The 14,498-nt window shown below is 45.0% G+C and overlaps 1 protein-coding gene across 1 annotated transcript in view; it reads right to left on the reverse strand.

Moving 5' to 3' along the window:
• Nucleotides 1-14,498, reverse strand: part of SAE1 (SUMO1 activating enzyme subunit 1) — a 102,978-nt gene that overhangs the window by 57,472 nt on the left and 31,008 nt on the right. The window contains exon 5 of the mRNA XM_007535653.3: nt 10,669-10,768. Coding sequence (XP_007535715.1) covers nt 10,669-10,768 — 100 coding nt within the window. The remainder of the gene's footprint in view (nt 1-10,668; nt 10,769-14,498) is intronic.

The raw sequence follows: 14,498 nt of genomic DNA on the forward strand, positions 1-14,498 counted from the left end.
CTTTTGCATAAGGACCGTCTTAAGGATCAGCCCCTGGCTCCCGTCCGTAAGGGGGGGTGTCACTTCACAAGCAGTGAAGCAGGTCTGCAGGTATCTATCTTTCTCTACTCCTGTCTTCTCATCCTCTCTCTTGATTTCTCTCTGTCCTGTCCAACAACAGCAGCAGCTATAACAACAACAATAACAACAAGGGCAAAAAAATGGGAAAAAGAGCCTCCAGGAATAGCAGATTCGTAGTGCTGGCACCGAGCCCCGGCGATAACCCTGGAGGTAGATAATAATAACAACAACAGTAATAATAATAATAGTAAGTAAATAAAGTATTTTTACACTCTCCTGTATGTTGACAAATCATCTTTCAGAACCGGGCTCAAATTTCAAATTCTCATACTCCTTGGGAGTTCTATACCAGAACAAGGTGCGCTGGGAAAATCATCTCCCCACTCTTTCTGCCTCTCTTCCAACCCCTGGCTCTCTCCTAGGGCTTCTTTGTTTTTGAATGTCACCACCCATCCCCACCAAATTGTCTACCCCTCAGGCCTAGGCTTGCAAACTCTGTGGCCAGGTCTACACTCTAGAATCAGATCAGGGAAGTAAAGTAGTCCACAAAGCAGGAGGGGAAGTCAGACAGGGATTGTCTGGGCAGGGGATGGGCGCAGGGAGGGGTGCATCCCAGGTAACCAGAAGGTGATCTAGAACTGGGGGTAAAAAGACATGGGGCTTCTGAGAAGATGGGATCCAGGTGGGCACGTGTCCTTACAGATTAGGGGACTCACGGGTGGTCAGAGCTTCTAGAGTGCTAGTATCAAAGACAAGAGCTCCTTTTTCATCCCCATGCCCAGGGCAGAACTGTTCCAATCCTCCTATGCATTTAGGCAAATGACTCTCTCTCTGTGGTGGCAGACCACATTTAGGGAGATTTCCTAGTATCTGGAGAGAAGGTGCACCAATAGTCTTGTCTGCCATGTATACTTAGCCCTCCAAATACAGGTAGCAGGTCCCATAGATTCCTTCTCTAAGAAACCAAGACCTTGAAAGCTGGAAAGACACTATCTTAACAAGGATATAAAGAGAAAGGCCTAGTTCTGGGGCCGGGTAGTAGAGCACCTGGTTGAGTATACATGTTACCATGCGCAAGGAACGCGGTTTGAGTCCCTGGTCCAAACATGCAGAAGGAAAGCTTTGCAAGTGGTGAAGCAGTGCTGCAGATGTCTCTCTCCCTTCCCTCTCTATTTCTGGCTGTCTCTATCCAGTAAATAAATAAAAATGAGGAAAAAAAAAAAAAAAAGAAAAAGAAAAAAGGCCTGGTTCCTAACAGCCTCCAAGGCTGCGTAACTACATAGGTCTGTGGCCTGGGGACATAGCATGATGACTCTGCAAAAGATTTTCATGCCTGAGGCCCTGGCATCCCAGATTCAACCCCCAGCACTACCATAAGCCAGAGTTAAGCTGTATTCTGGTAAAAGAAAAATAATCAAATAAATAACTTCCTGGGAGTCAGGCGGTAGTGCAGTGGGATAAGCGCACGTGGTGAGAAGCGCAAGGACCAGCATAAGGATCCGGGTTTGAGCCCCCGGCTCCACACCTGCAGGGGAGTCGCTTCATAGGTGGTGAAGCAGGTCTGCAGATGTCTTATCTTTCTCTCTCCCTCCTCTCTCCATTTCTCTCTGTCCTATCTGACAACAATAATAACTACAACAATAAAACAAGGGCAACAAAAGGGAATCAATTTAAAAATAAATAAATAAATAAATAACTTCCTGGGTCTTTAACTTTCTGGGATCACAGCAGTTGCTCGATGTTTCCTGTGGCACTGCAGTGTGCTTCCAACCAATGCCCCTCTTGGGTTCCCACTATCACCACCCATAATAGTAATTCAGTAGCCTCTGCAGCCAAGCAGACACAAAAGGTGGTGTCTTACCTACCTGATTGGCATTGGACTTATAAAAAGAAAAACATACTTAGCAGAGCTTTTGGGAACTTACAGTCTTTCAGATGCCTACCTACCTGAATGAAGACACTCAAACAGGTAACGGTCACACCCCACTCAACCTGCCCATTCCTCCGGGTCCCAGAATGCCTCCCCCCCCCATGGGAGTCAAACTGCTCTTCATGTGGGAAGGAGCTGATAGTAAATATAAAGGGTGGATTCTTCACAGCCTATCAACCGTCAAATTATAGTGGGGTGGAGAGATGTTCAGAACAGTGGAAAAGTGCAGAACTGTCAATGTGACAGGAGACTTGTAGCTATGTTCTCCAAAGCAGACACTAAGACTACGGAAATGCTCATGAAAGTAAATCAAGGGCAAGGAAGATAGCATAACCTATCTGCAGAGACTCTCATGCCTGAGGCTCCAAAATCCCAGGTTCAATTCCCCAGCACCACCAGAAACCAGAGCTGAGCAATATTTTGGGATGGGGAAAAAAAAAGAAAATCAAGCAAAAAATAGCAAAGACAATACCTAGGTCATATGCTGTCATGTATCATGTGTGCTACCGAATGTTAATTAGAACTCCAATTTTATTATGTACATACAGAAGGCTGAAAGAAATCTTACAGTCACAGGTTCAATCCCCTGCACCACCATAAGCCAGAGCTGAGCAGTGCTCTGGTTAAAAAAAAAAAAAAAAGAAATCTTACAGTCAGTGTTGGGTGACAAGGCTTCATATTTTCTCAACTTGTTCTATATTTTCCACATTTGGAATTGTAAGCATATTTTTTCTTAAGTTATTTTTTTAACGAGGACTTGGGACTTTGGACATGTGCAACTTAAACTGTACTGTTCCTGGGCCAATTTTTCTATTCAGACCGACAAAGACACTAGAATGCCTGAGCTACCCCAGTGTGATTACACTCACATGTGGTGCTGGTGCTCAAGCCTGAGCTAAGGGCTTGCCAAAGCACATGCCCTAACCAGTGCTCTCTCTCCAGTACCCACATCTTATTTTTCAAGTCAGCTTGAACATCTGTAACAAGTGACAGTTTTGGATCTAAGGCAGCATGTAAATCAGAATTGAAACACCTTTCAAAACGACAGACTTCTAGGTCTGTTTTCCACACCTACTCATGGGAGTCTATAGTTTTCAAAAGCACTGGAATAAATGACAACTGCAGTCTGAGACAATTTTCACACTCAGCAGAGTGGCAAAAGAGTCTGAAGTTACCAAATGTTACTTGTTACATACTGCTGGTTTTAGCTTGTAGACTGATGGACTACTTGAGAGTCACTTAACAGGATCTGATAAACTGAAGATGGACACATCCACATTTTCTGATGTAAATACCCTATCTGTGTCCTCTTGTCTCTCAACACACTATCTCCCCCCCCCCCTACTGACCAGAGCACAATCTGTTAGCTGCAGAAACTTACACACTAAATGTCCATAAACAGAAGGCCAGCACAACAGCTCACCTGGATGGTGTACTACTCTGCCATGTGCATAACCAGGTTTGAGCCTGGCCTAATGCACTGGGGGAAGCATCAATGCTGTGGTGGACCACCACCCCACCACCCCTTTTAATTTTACCAGAGCACTACTCAGCTCTGGCTTATGGTGGGACAGGGGATTGAACCTGGGACGTCAAAACCTCAGGCATGATAGTCTTTTTGCATAACCATGCTATCTCCCCCACCCTCTATCCCTCTATGTCTGAAAAAAGTCAGCCCACAGCAGAGAAGCTCCAGACAGACAGACAGACAGACAGACACAGACACACACACACAGCCCAGATGAGATCAGTAAAAAACCATGTACTAACAAAACACTCATCCTTTGGAGTTGTCCAGAGACATTCGGAATCTGCTTTGCAGTTCTGATGCCAACAGCCACATGTGGTTACTGAGCGCTTGCAATGTGGCTGGGAGACTGAGGAGCTGCAATTTTAACAATTTACTTAATTTTAATTAATTTTAATTTAAATGGTCACATGTGACCAGCGGCAGCCAAAATGGACAGTCCTCGGAACACAGATGGCCTCACAAACCGAACACTGTGTTTAAACCGAGGTGGCAGCAAGCAAACGCTAAGAAACCAGCTCTTACAGAGCTAGACGGCAAACAAGGGGAGCCCATACACTGTCTGGAAATGCCTACGACTGTGGGAAGGAGGAATATGTGAGAATGACCACAAATGGGGGCAGTGCTTGCTTAGCTGGGGAATAGTAGGCAGGAGGGCTTTAGCCACACTGGAAGTGGCTTATGCTTTAAACTGTGCAGTTAGAGCACAGGACTTGCAAGACTAGTCCAGAGGCCCCAGCTTCCAACCCTAGCACGACCATAAACTAGAGCAGAGCAGTACACACGTGCGTGTGCGTGTGCCATAAAAATAAACCTTATGGGCTGGGGAGACAGCCTAATAGTTATGTAAACAACTTTCATGCCTGAGGCTCCGAACACACAGAATTAATCTCCAGCACCACCATAAACCAGAGCTGAGTGTTCTGTTCTTTCTCTCTTACTCTATCTCATTAAAAGAAAAAACAGCAGGGAGTTGGGTGGTAGCTCAGCGGGTTAAGCGCAGGTGGCATGAAGTGCAAGGACCGACGTTAGGATCCCGGTTCGAGCCCCTGGCTCCCCACCTGTAGAGGAGTCGCTTCACAAGCGGTGAAGCAGGTCTGCAGGTGTCTTTCTCTCCCCCTTCCTGTCTTTCCCTCCTCTCTCCATTTCTCTCTATCCTGTCCAACAATGACGACATCAATAACAACAACTACAACAATAAAGCAAGGGCAACAAGAGGGAATAAGTAAATGCACCAGGTTAAGTGCATAAGCACAAGGATCCTGGTTCTATCCCCTGGCTCCCCATCTGCAGGGAGGTCACTTCACAAGTGGTAGATCAGGTCTGCAGGTGTCTTATCTCCCCCCTCATCTTGTCTCTCAATTTCTCTCTGTCCTACCCAACAACAACAACAAAATGGTCTCCAGGAGCAGTGGAATCGTAGTGTAGGCACCAAACCCCAGTGATAGCATTGGAGGCAAAATAAATAAGTAAATCAGGTTTTTAAAATCGACTTTATTTTACTGTGAGAGAGATACAGAGAGATAGACCAGAGCACTGCTCAGCTCAGGCTTATAGTAGTTGGTGATGCTGGAGACTGAACCTGAGACCTTAAGAGCCACAGGCATGAAAGTCTTTTGCAGAACCACTGTGCTGTGTCCCTAGGCCCAGATTTGTTTAATCAGAGAAAGAGAGAGAGGGAGGGGAGGAGGGAGAGAGAGAGAGAGAGACGATTGAGTACATAGTGGTCCCTTACAAGTGGGGACCAGAGCTTGAACCTGGGTCCTCTCATGATGGCATGGACCAGATGATGACTAAGCACACAGAATGAACACCTTCAACAGCAATGACAACAACAATAATAATGACAACAACAAAGGCAACAAAATGGGGGGAACTGTGGCCTCCAGGAACAGTGGATTTGTAGTGCAGGCACCAAACCTCAATGATAAACCCTGGAGGCAAAAAAAAAAATGCACACCTTACTAAGCACAAGGCCCTGGTGGTTTTGAGCTCCAGCTCTATATGGGAGGGCACCATGGACAGCACCAAGCAAACACTGGATGGTAAGACTGTAACTGCTTAGCTATCTCAAAATACAAAGTTAGCACTGGGTGAGGGAGTTGGTACAGTGGTACAGAATATGCATTTGGTTCTGGGTTCACTCCCTGGCACCACAAAAAAATAATAAACAATGCCCGTGATGGGGCCAGGCAGTGGCACACCTGGTTAAGCACATATATTACAGCGCACAAGGACCCGGGTTCAAGTCCCTGGTCCCCACCTGCAGGAGGAAGCCTCATAAACAGTGAAGCTGTGCTTCAGGTGTCTCTCTGTCTCACTCCTTCTCTATCTCTCCCTCCCCTCGCAATTCCTCTCTGTCTCTATCCAATAATAATAAAAAAAACACCTGCTATCCAGTGTTGTCACAGCTTGTTGTAGGAGCATCCTCGGTGATGCACAACACACCCTTCCTGAAAGTACTGTGCTAGGAATATAGCCAGGAAGCAAACTTCCCTGCCTTTAGAACTTCATCTCTTAATAAGGAAGGTGTGTGTATGTGTGTGCGTGCAGCTAGCATAATGGTTATGCAAAAAGACTCTCATGTCTGAGGCTCCAAGGTCCCAGGCTCAATCCCCCTACACCACCATAAACCAGAGGGGGAGAGGAAGACGGGCACATGAAGAGAGGAATTCAACTAGTGGGGAATGTTTCCTTAAAGATGGAGGTGAGAGGAGGATGAGACTGTGTCAACAAATTGCTCAGAAAGGAGGAAGGAATCCAAATAATGAATCACTGCTCAGCTGCACAATTTCACATCTAATTCATGAAAAACAGTATTAACAGAGCACAAATTAGTCACCTGCTATTACAGAAATAGAGAATTAGCAAATCGTAAGCAAGCCTTTCTTGTGTTTTTTTTTTTAGTTTTTTCCTTTTAATCTTTAAATTTTTACTTCTTTATCTTTATTTATTAGATAGACATCCAGAAATCAAGAGGAAACGGAGAAGTAGAGACAGAAAGATGCCTGCAGACCTGCTTCACTTGTGAAGCTTTTCCCCTGCAGATGGGAACTGGGGACTTGAACCTAGGTCCTTGCATATTGTAATATGTGCACTCAACCAAGTGTGTCACCACCCAGCCCCTCCTGGTGTTTAGTTTTTTAAGTGCTACTGTGACCTGTAAGTCCACGCATCAGTTAGAACACCAGACTTGCATGCGTGAGATTCAGAGTTCAATTCCTAGCTTAGAATTTGCCAGATTGCTATTTTGGTTCTCGCAGAGGTTGCTATATAAAACTTCCTCCTCCTCTTTTCCTCAGAGCTTTTGAGGATAAGGAAAAGTGTGCTTTACCATGGACAAGGATCTGGGCTCATGCCCCTCCCTCTCACATGCCTAATGGAAGCACCAAGCAAAAAGGAAGCTTCAAGAGGTAGTGTGGGTGTCTATCCTGTTTTTCATCCTTTAATATAGGGGTGGTGGACTCATTAAGACACAAAACCCCAAGTAAAAAAGTTAAAAATCAGCTCTGGTTCTGGGGGTGGGGGAGAGACACAGGATGGGGTGGGGAGGGTGGTTCCACAGTGAGGAGCCATTGTCGGTGTCTACTCCTGTCTGGAAGCATTTACTGTCATCACCTGGGAGCCTGGTGATGGCTCAGTCTCAGTGTTCACAGATTTTACCTACCATCCCTGGCTACTCCTAGAAGATTCACCATGTCAATCGCATGGTGAGCCCATATGCTTAACCACTGCTTCTGCCTGTCCCTCAATTCCTTCACAGGCTATGTGAGCCAGCTCCAAGTGGAGACAGTGGGACTGAGTGGGCTTTTCTGCACTGCACACAATATGCCTTGTCCAACTCATAAATACAGAAGGTACTGTTTGGGAGTGAGGGAAGCCAAAATCCGGATTACTCGACATCTTCGCTTTTAATTGATCCTATTTCCTGTGAGCAAGCGCTGGCCCTACCTGCAGTGTACTCGGCAAACTGCCCTTACCCTGCCAATTCTAACAGCTCTTCCTCTGGAAAATGGTTCTGAACATTTCCTTACCACTAAACCACTGCTCTCTCCTAGTGTCTAGGTCAGATTTGTGCCCAAGATCTGACTCTGAGGGCAGCAAACAAACCACCAAGCACCTATGTCCCAGCCAGGCATTTTCCCATTACTTTATTTGCAGGTCTGGCCCATGTGCTTCTAGTAAGGCCCAGTGCCTTCCTAGACAGTGTGAAAACCACACTGCACAGTTTTTCCTCTGTTTGTTCGCACTGCTAATTTAGGAGCACAGTTTGTAACTTGAAGCAAGAGTGCTTTTACATTTGGTCAAATTTAAGGAAAAGGGGGAGGGGAAGGGAACCTTACCCAGAAACCTTTCACAGGAAACAGGAAGTGGCTACTTCCCCCACCCCCATCCTGTGCTCTGAGCATAACCCAACTAGTTATTCTGTATGATTTAGGAGAAAGGGCAGGTTCGGAAATTAAGGTAATTCTAAGGCGGAAAAGAAACTGAAAATCAGGCAGTGGTACCTAGCCAAAATAAAAAAAAAAAAAAAGAGCGAGAGAGAAGGCATTTCCCCCATTGTGCAAAATCCATGCCCCCCCCCTTCTGCCCAGCCCTTCCAGGATGCTCTTGGTGGAGCCCCCAAAGGTTTGGAATCCCTGGGATTGTTATCAGGAATGCACTGAATGCCTTGCAACTTGAAGGGCTGGAATCCCAGCCTGAATTGTCTAAATGAAACAGCTGACTAACAATGTCAGCTGGGGCATATTTTGATACCTTCAACTCCAACTACCGTGGAGGAAGAAACCACACAAAGCCCGCTGTGCCTGAAGAGCCCATGGAATGGTACTCAGTGCCTGCTGGGCTGCCCGCATTCTCCTCATAGCTGGCAAAAGTGGCTCCCAAAAGAGGCTTCCAGATCCACCCCAGTGGGCACCCAGAAGTGACTACAGGGAGGCTTCCAGCTGTATGGAACTCACAATGCTAGGGCTTCTCCATTTGAATGTGAATGACCCACCTCAACCCAAGAAAGCCCTTAAGTCATAAAACCCTTCACACCAAGGCCAAGTGTCACACTTGTAAGAGAGTGTGATTTATAAATTGACAGCATCCACAAAGCTGCTTTTGTACTCCTCTAGTTAACAACGATTTATCCCCCCACCAAACTCATGGTGCTATTCAGATACAACTTGACTGGGCCTCAAAAAAAGAAAAGAAAAAGAAAAAGAGAAAGAAAGAAGGAAAGAAAGAAAGAAAGAAAGAAAGAAAGAAAGAAAGAAAGAAAGAAAGAAAGAAAGGAAGGAAAAAGGAAAAGGACCAAGATTGGCCAAAATACCAATGTTCACTTGGTATAATTATGGTCCTGTGAATAGACACTAAAATTAGGTCTTAATAATTCCTCTGTATTACACTCACAGCATCGCACTATTCCAATACAAACGTAAAAAGCAAGAAAGAGAAACTCTCCACCCCAGCTTGGCTGGAAACTCAAAGGGCTCCACTTTTGTGGCTTCTCTGCAGTCTCTGTTGTGGTTTCTGCACTCTTAGAGTCCCCCCTTTAGGGCAATTTCAACTCTGATGCTCCAGCCTGCTGTTTTCTTTCTCAACATTAAAATCCACAAAGCAAAGGGTAAATATGGGCTTAAAGCGGCCCCATCTTCCCTCTCAGTTCAACGAAACTATTCCTGGCCAGGGGGTCTTGTTTTCCCCCCATCCCATGACTCTAGGCTCAGATTCATTCCATCGCTAGCTACAGAAATTAAGGGAGTCTTCTGACTCCCTTCCACTGTACTTTCTCTAAAACAAACTTAAAGAACTGCACCTAGGGATGTTAGAACTGGGCAGGGAGCCTACCCTGATAGCAGTCGTCAATACTGAGGCCTTTCTTTTTGAAAATCTATTGGGGGAGGGGTAATTTTATTATCTTTCAAAATAACTTTGTGGCTTTTAAAAAATAGATTTATGAACAAAAGTCAAGAGAGAGAGTACAACTCAGCTCTACCATATGCCAGTGCCCAGGATCAAACCTGGAACCTCCAGGATGCAAGTTCTGTCCTCTAACACTCAGTACCTCTCCAGCCCATAAAAAGCAATTGCTTAAAGGAGAAAAGAGAAGATAAAGAAATGAAATTCAAGTTTTAACTATCCCTTGCCCACTCAGGACATTACTAAAGTGTCTATGAGCCTGAAAAAGGTCTTTGTATTTTACACAAAAGTTGTGATTTTGGCTGGAGAGCAGTCTTTGTGACCCTATTTCATACAGAGCCTCCAGCTCTGACAAGAACAGTGCTGCATTCAGACCAGGGCCAGTAGATGGCTAGTATTAAAGAAGTCCCGCAGGGGCTAGGGAGATAGCATAATGGCCATGCAAAAAAGACTGAGGTTCTGAGGTTCCAGGTTCAATCCCCAGCATCATCATCAGTCAAGAACTGAGGCGTACTCTGGTTAAAAAAGAAAAAAAAAAAATCTTATCAATCATCACTTCCCTAATAAAAACAAAAATTACGGGAAAAAAGGGAAAGAAAAAATGTACAAGGTTCAGTCCTAACCTCAGCACTGCATATGCCAGAATAATGCTGTTTTTTCTTTCTCATTAATAAGCAAATTAATCTAATTTTTATTTTTTGGCTAAGGAAGTGGCACAGCAAGTCAAGCACAGGATTTAGAAGCATGAGGTGTTGGATTCCCGACAGTTCTTATGCTGGAGAGATGCTCCAGCTTCTCCTTTCTGTGATTTAAATAAAAATAAATAAATAAATAAATAAAATCATTCTTTGTGGCTTGGAAGGTGGTGCAGTGGATTAAGTGTAGGAATGTGCAGATATGCACTCCTGAGTTGGATACCCAGCAGCTGTGTGCCTGAGTGATGCTCTGGTTCTCCTTCACTCCCTCTTCCCCCAACAAATAAATAATGTCTATAAAATAATCTACAGTTCAGATTCCCCTTGAAGCCACATCTGGCATCACTTGATACCTGTTCCCTCGTGTAACAGCTGGCTGGATCAAGCAGTGGCTACCTTCTCCCAGATAAGCACTGGCCCAGTGTGTCCAGACCCCACCCCACCCCCAAGAATGCAATGCTTGCCTTATGGGTAGCTGCAATTGGCTGGCCCCCATAAGACTGTAAGAACCATGTCTCTGGCCTTCTATACGCGCACGGCGCACATACCTTTTTGACCATTGTTGTCTCAGATGAATCAAGCTTTGCTCTCTTGGTGTCAGGACCATCTTCTACTCCTTGGCTAACTTTGGCAACTTTGGTTTTCTCCCTGTAGAAGATGACAAGAGGAGGGGGGGTCATGTTCTAACTAACAAATCAGACCACTAGAACATAAAGGTTGTGACTGAAGAAAAGTCTCAATGGGCAGAGCACTGGGCTCAAATGCCTGAAGTTCCCAGTTCAGCCCCCAGTACCGGATGTACCCGAGTGTACTGTGCTTTCTTGCTCTCCTCTGTCTTGTATAAAACTATCAAGTGCACAAGCGCAACGATCCCAGTTCAAGCCCTCGGCTGCCCAACTACAGGGGAGTCGCTTCACAGGTAGTGAAGCAGGTCTGCAGGTGTCTCTCTTTCTCTCCCCCTGTCTTCCCCTCCTCTCTCCATTTCTCTCTGTCTTATCTAACAACAACACCAGTAACAACAACTACAACAACAATAAAAAACAAGGGCAACAAAAGGGAAAATAAATAAATATTTAAAAACTATCATATGCAATCAATCTATAAATAAAAAATAAACATAAAGAGCATCACCAGCTAACAGAAAAGGTCAGTGGTTAAGTGCAAAAGCTTGGGCAGAGAGGACACAATAGTTATGCAAGTGGCTTTCAAGGGGTAGACAGCATAATGGTTATGTAAACAAAGTCCCAGGTTCAATCTCCTGCATGCAACACCGTAACAGTTGATTAGTACTCTGGTTTAAAATATATATAACGAATGGCTTTTATGATTCATGCCTCAGGCTCCAAGAGCCTGAGTTGGGGGGGGGCTTGTTTATATTTTGCAGCCTAGGGGGTGGCACAGTGGATAAAACTGGACTCTCAAGTCTTGGTCCCAAGTTCGATCGCATGTGCCAGAGTGAAGCTCCGGTTCTTCCCTGTCTCTCCCCCACACCATTATAAAAAACTGGCTTGGGAGTCAGGCAGATCTGGGTTCAAATTTCAGTTCTGCCACCGACTACCCCACAAGTCAGTTCCAACCATGTGAGGATAATGATCTTTAAAGGCTATTAAAAAAGAATAACTTAGGGAGTTGGGCGGTAGCGCAGCGGGTTAAGCACAGGCGGCGCAAAGCACAAGGACCAGTGTAAGGATCCCAGTTCGAGCCCCAGGCTCCCCACCTGCAGAAAAGTCCCTTCACAAGCAGTGAAGCAGGTCTGCAGGTGTCTCTCTTTATCTCCCTATCTTCCCCTACTCTCTCCATTTCTCTTTCCTATCCAACAACGACGACATCAATATTAACAATATCTACAACAATAAAACAAGGGCAACAAAAGGGAATAAATAAGTATTAAAAAAAGAGAGTAGTAGTAGAGAGTAGCATGGCGCAAAGCGCAAGGACTGGCGTAAGGATCCCGGTTCAAATCCCCAGATCCCCACCTGCAATGGGGTCGCCTCACAGATGGTGAAGCAGGTTTACAAGTGTCTGTCTTTCTCTCCCCCTCTGTCTTTCCCACCTCTCTCCATTTCTCTCTGTCCTATACAACAACATCAGTAATAACTAAAACAATAAAACAAGGGCAACAAAAGGGATTAAATATTTTTTTTAAATCTTAAAAAAAAAAAAAGATAACTTACTTTGCTTAGCACACCTAACTTAGCACAGAAGCTTTCAGTAAGCCTTGAAAGTGTTTCTTTTAAGTCATAAAATTAAAACTTGAGTTTAATTTTAATTTCTCCCATTATGGGGAGCTCACCGTAAGCCTATATATCCGTAACTTAAGCAGTGAAGCAGATCTGCAGGTATCCATCTTTCTCTTTCCCTCTCTATCTTCCCCTCTCTCAATTTCCCTATCCTATCAAAAAAAAAAAAATTGAAAAAATGACCACAGAAGCAGGAGATTCATAGTGCAGGCACCAAGCCGCAATGATAAGCCTGGAGGCAAAAAGAGAGAGGTACTGGGGCTAGGTAGTACATATGGTTAAGTACATATATTATAAGATTATTACCAAGAATCCAGGTTCAAGTCACCAGTCCCCACCTGCAGAGTCCTTCATAAATGGTAAAGTATGGCTGCAGGTGTCTCTTTGTCTCTTTCCTTCTCTATTTCCCCCTCATCTCAATTTGTCTCTATCCAATAATAAATATTTAAAAAAAAATAGAGATAGGCCCCTGCAGACCTGCTTCACCACTTGTAAAGTATCCCCATTGCAGGTGGGAAGCCAGGGGTTCAAATCTGGGTCTGGATCCTTTGTATGGGTCCTTACTCACAGTACTACGTGCACTTAACTATGCACACCACCTCCTAGCCGCCCTGTATTTTCTTTTCTTAATTTTTTTAAATATTTATTTATTCTCTTTTGTTGCCCTTGTTTTTTATTGTTGTCATTACTGATGTTGTTGTTATTGGATAGGACAGAGAGGAGGGGAAGACAGAGAGGGGAGAGAGAAAGACAGACACCTGCAGACCTGCTTCACCACCTGTGAAGCGACTCCCCTGTAGGTGGGGAGCTGGCGGCTGAACCGGGATCCTTACACCAGTCCCTGTGCTTTGCACTTAACCTGCTGCACTACCACCCGACTCCCCCTGTATTTTCTTAAACCCCGAGACTTTCTTTTTTTTTTTTTAACCATAGTAGTGCTTTTGCTAGTGCCAGGGATTTAACATGGGACCCTAGCTCAGGCATGACAGCATTTTGCATAACCACTATGCTAACTCTCTAGCCCAAGAGATCTTAAGACATGTTTATCCTTCCCACCTTCCACCATAATTTTACAGGCAAGAAAACTTGCAGAACTGAGCAATTTCAGTGACTTGTCTGAGAAGCTAAACAGAAGAAAGTAGGTCTGATTTGGTAGGAAGTTGTGCCTACCACACAGGGTCTCTCTCTTCAGCTCTCATTAGCAAGGGGCATGGTCTGAAATCACACCCGGAGGTTTTACAATACTGTTAATCACCTGCCATCTTTCATCAAGGAGCTACAAATGCCCAACACTGCAGGTCCCATCATTGCGAAGAACACCATAAATAGCAACCTCAGTGTTCATAATGAGGACAAGGGCCGGCTTTGCCACCAGCACAGTCTTGGGACCAGAGTTCCGCTGGGGACCTGCACTGTGTGTGCCCCCGAGCTACCCACCCACCTGATTTCTCTTTGTGTTCATTTTCCATCTCAGTCTGAAGACATGCAAGCCCAAGCTAGGGAGCAAATGGTTACACTCTAATCAAGCCTGCCCAAAGCAGAGTATGGTGGCTTTCCCACTCCAAGGTCTGACTGACCGAATACTCGTGTGGTGTGTTCTGGTTGTCTCTGGACACACTTTCTTTACACTTTATAGAGATCAGGCCGTCATTTTGGTTTCTTTTATTTTATTTATTCCCCTTTTTTTTTTTTCTTGCCAGAGCACTGCTCAGCTCTGGTTTATGGTGGTGTGGGGGACTGAACCTAGGATTTGGGAGCCTCAGGCTCGAGAGTCTCTTTGCATAACCATTATGCTAACTACCCCCTATTTATTCCCTTTTGTTGCCCTTGTTTTATTGCTGTAGTTATTGATGTCATTTTGTTGGATAGGACAGAGAGAAATGGAGAGAGGAAGGGAAGACAGAGAGGGGGAGAGAAAGACAGACACCTGCAGACCTGCTTCACCGCCTGTGAAGCGACTCCTCTGCAGGTGGGGAGCTGGCGCTTAAACCAGGAGCCTTACTCCGGTCCTTGCCACGTGTGCTTAACCCGCTGCACTGCCACCAGACTCCTTGAGCCATCACTTTGGAAGGCAGATGCCACATCTCCTATGATTCTGAATGTACCATCTACATGTCAGAAATCTGTTAATGAAATGG

Source organism: Erinaceus europaeus, chromosome 2 (genome assembly GCF_950295315.1).
Source record: "Erinaceus europaeus chromosome 2, mEriEur2.1, whole genome shotgun sequence".
NCBI classification, from domain to species: Eukaryota; Metazoa; Chordata; class Mammalia; order Eulipotyphla; family Erinaceidae; genus Erinaceus; species Erinaceus europaeus.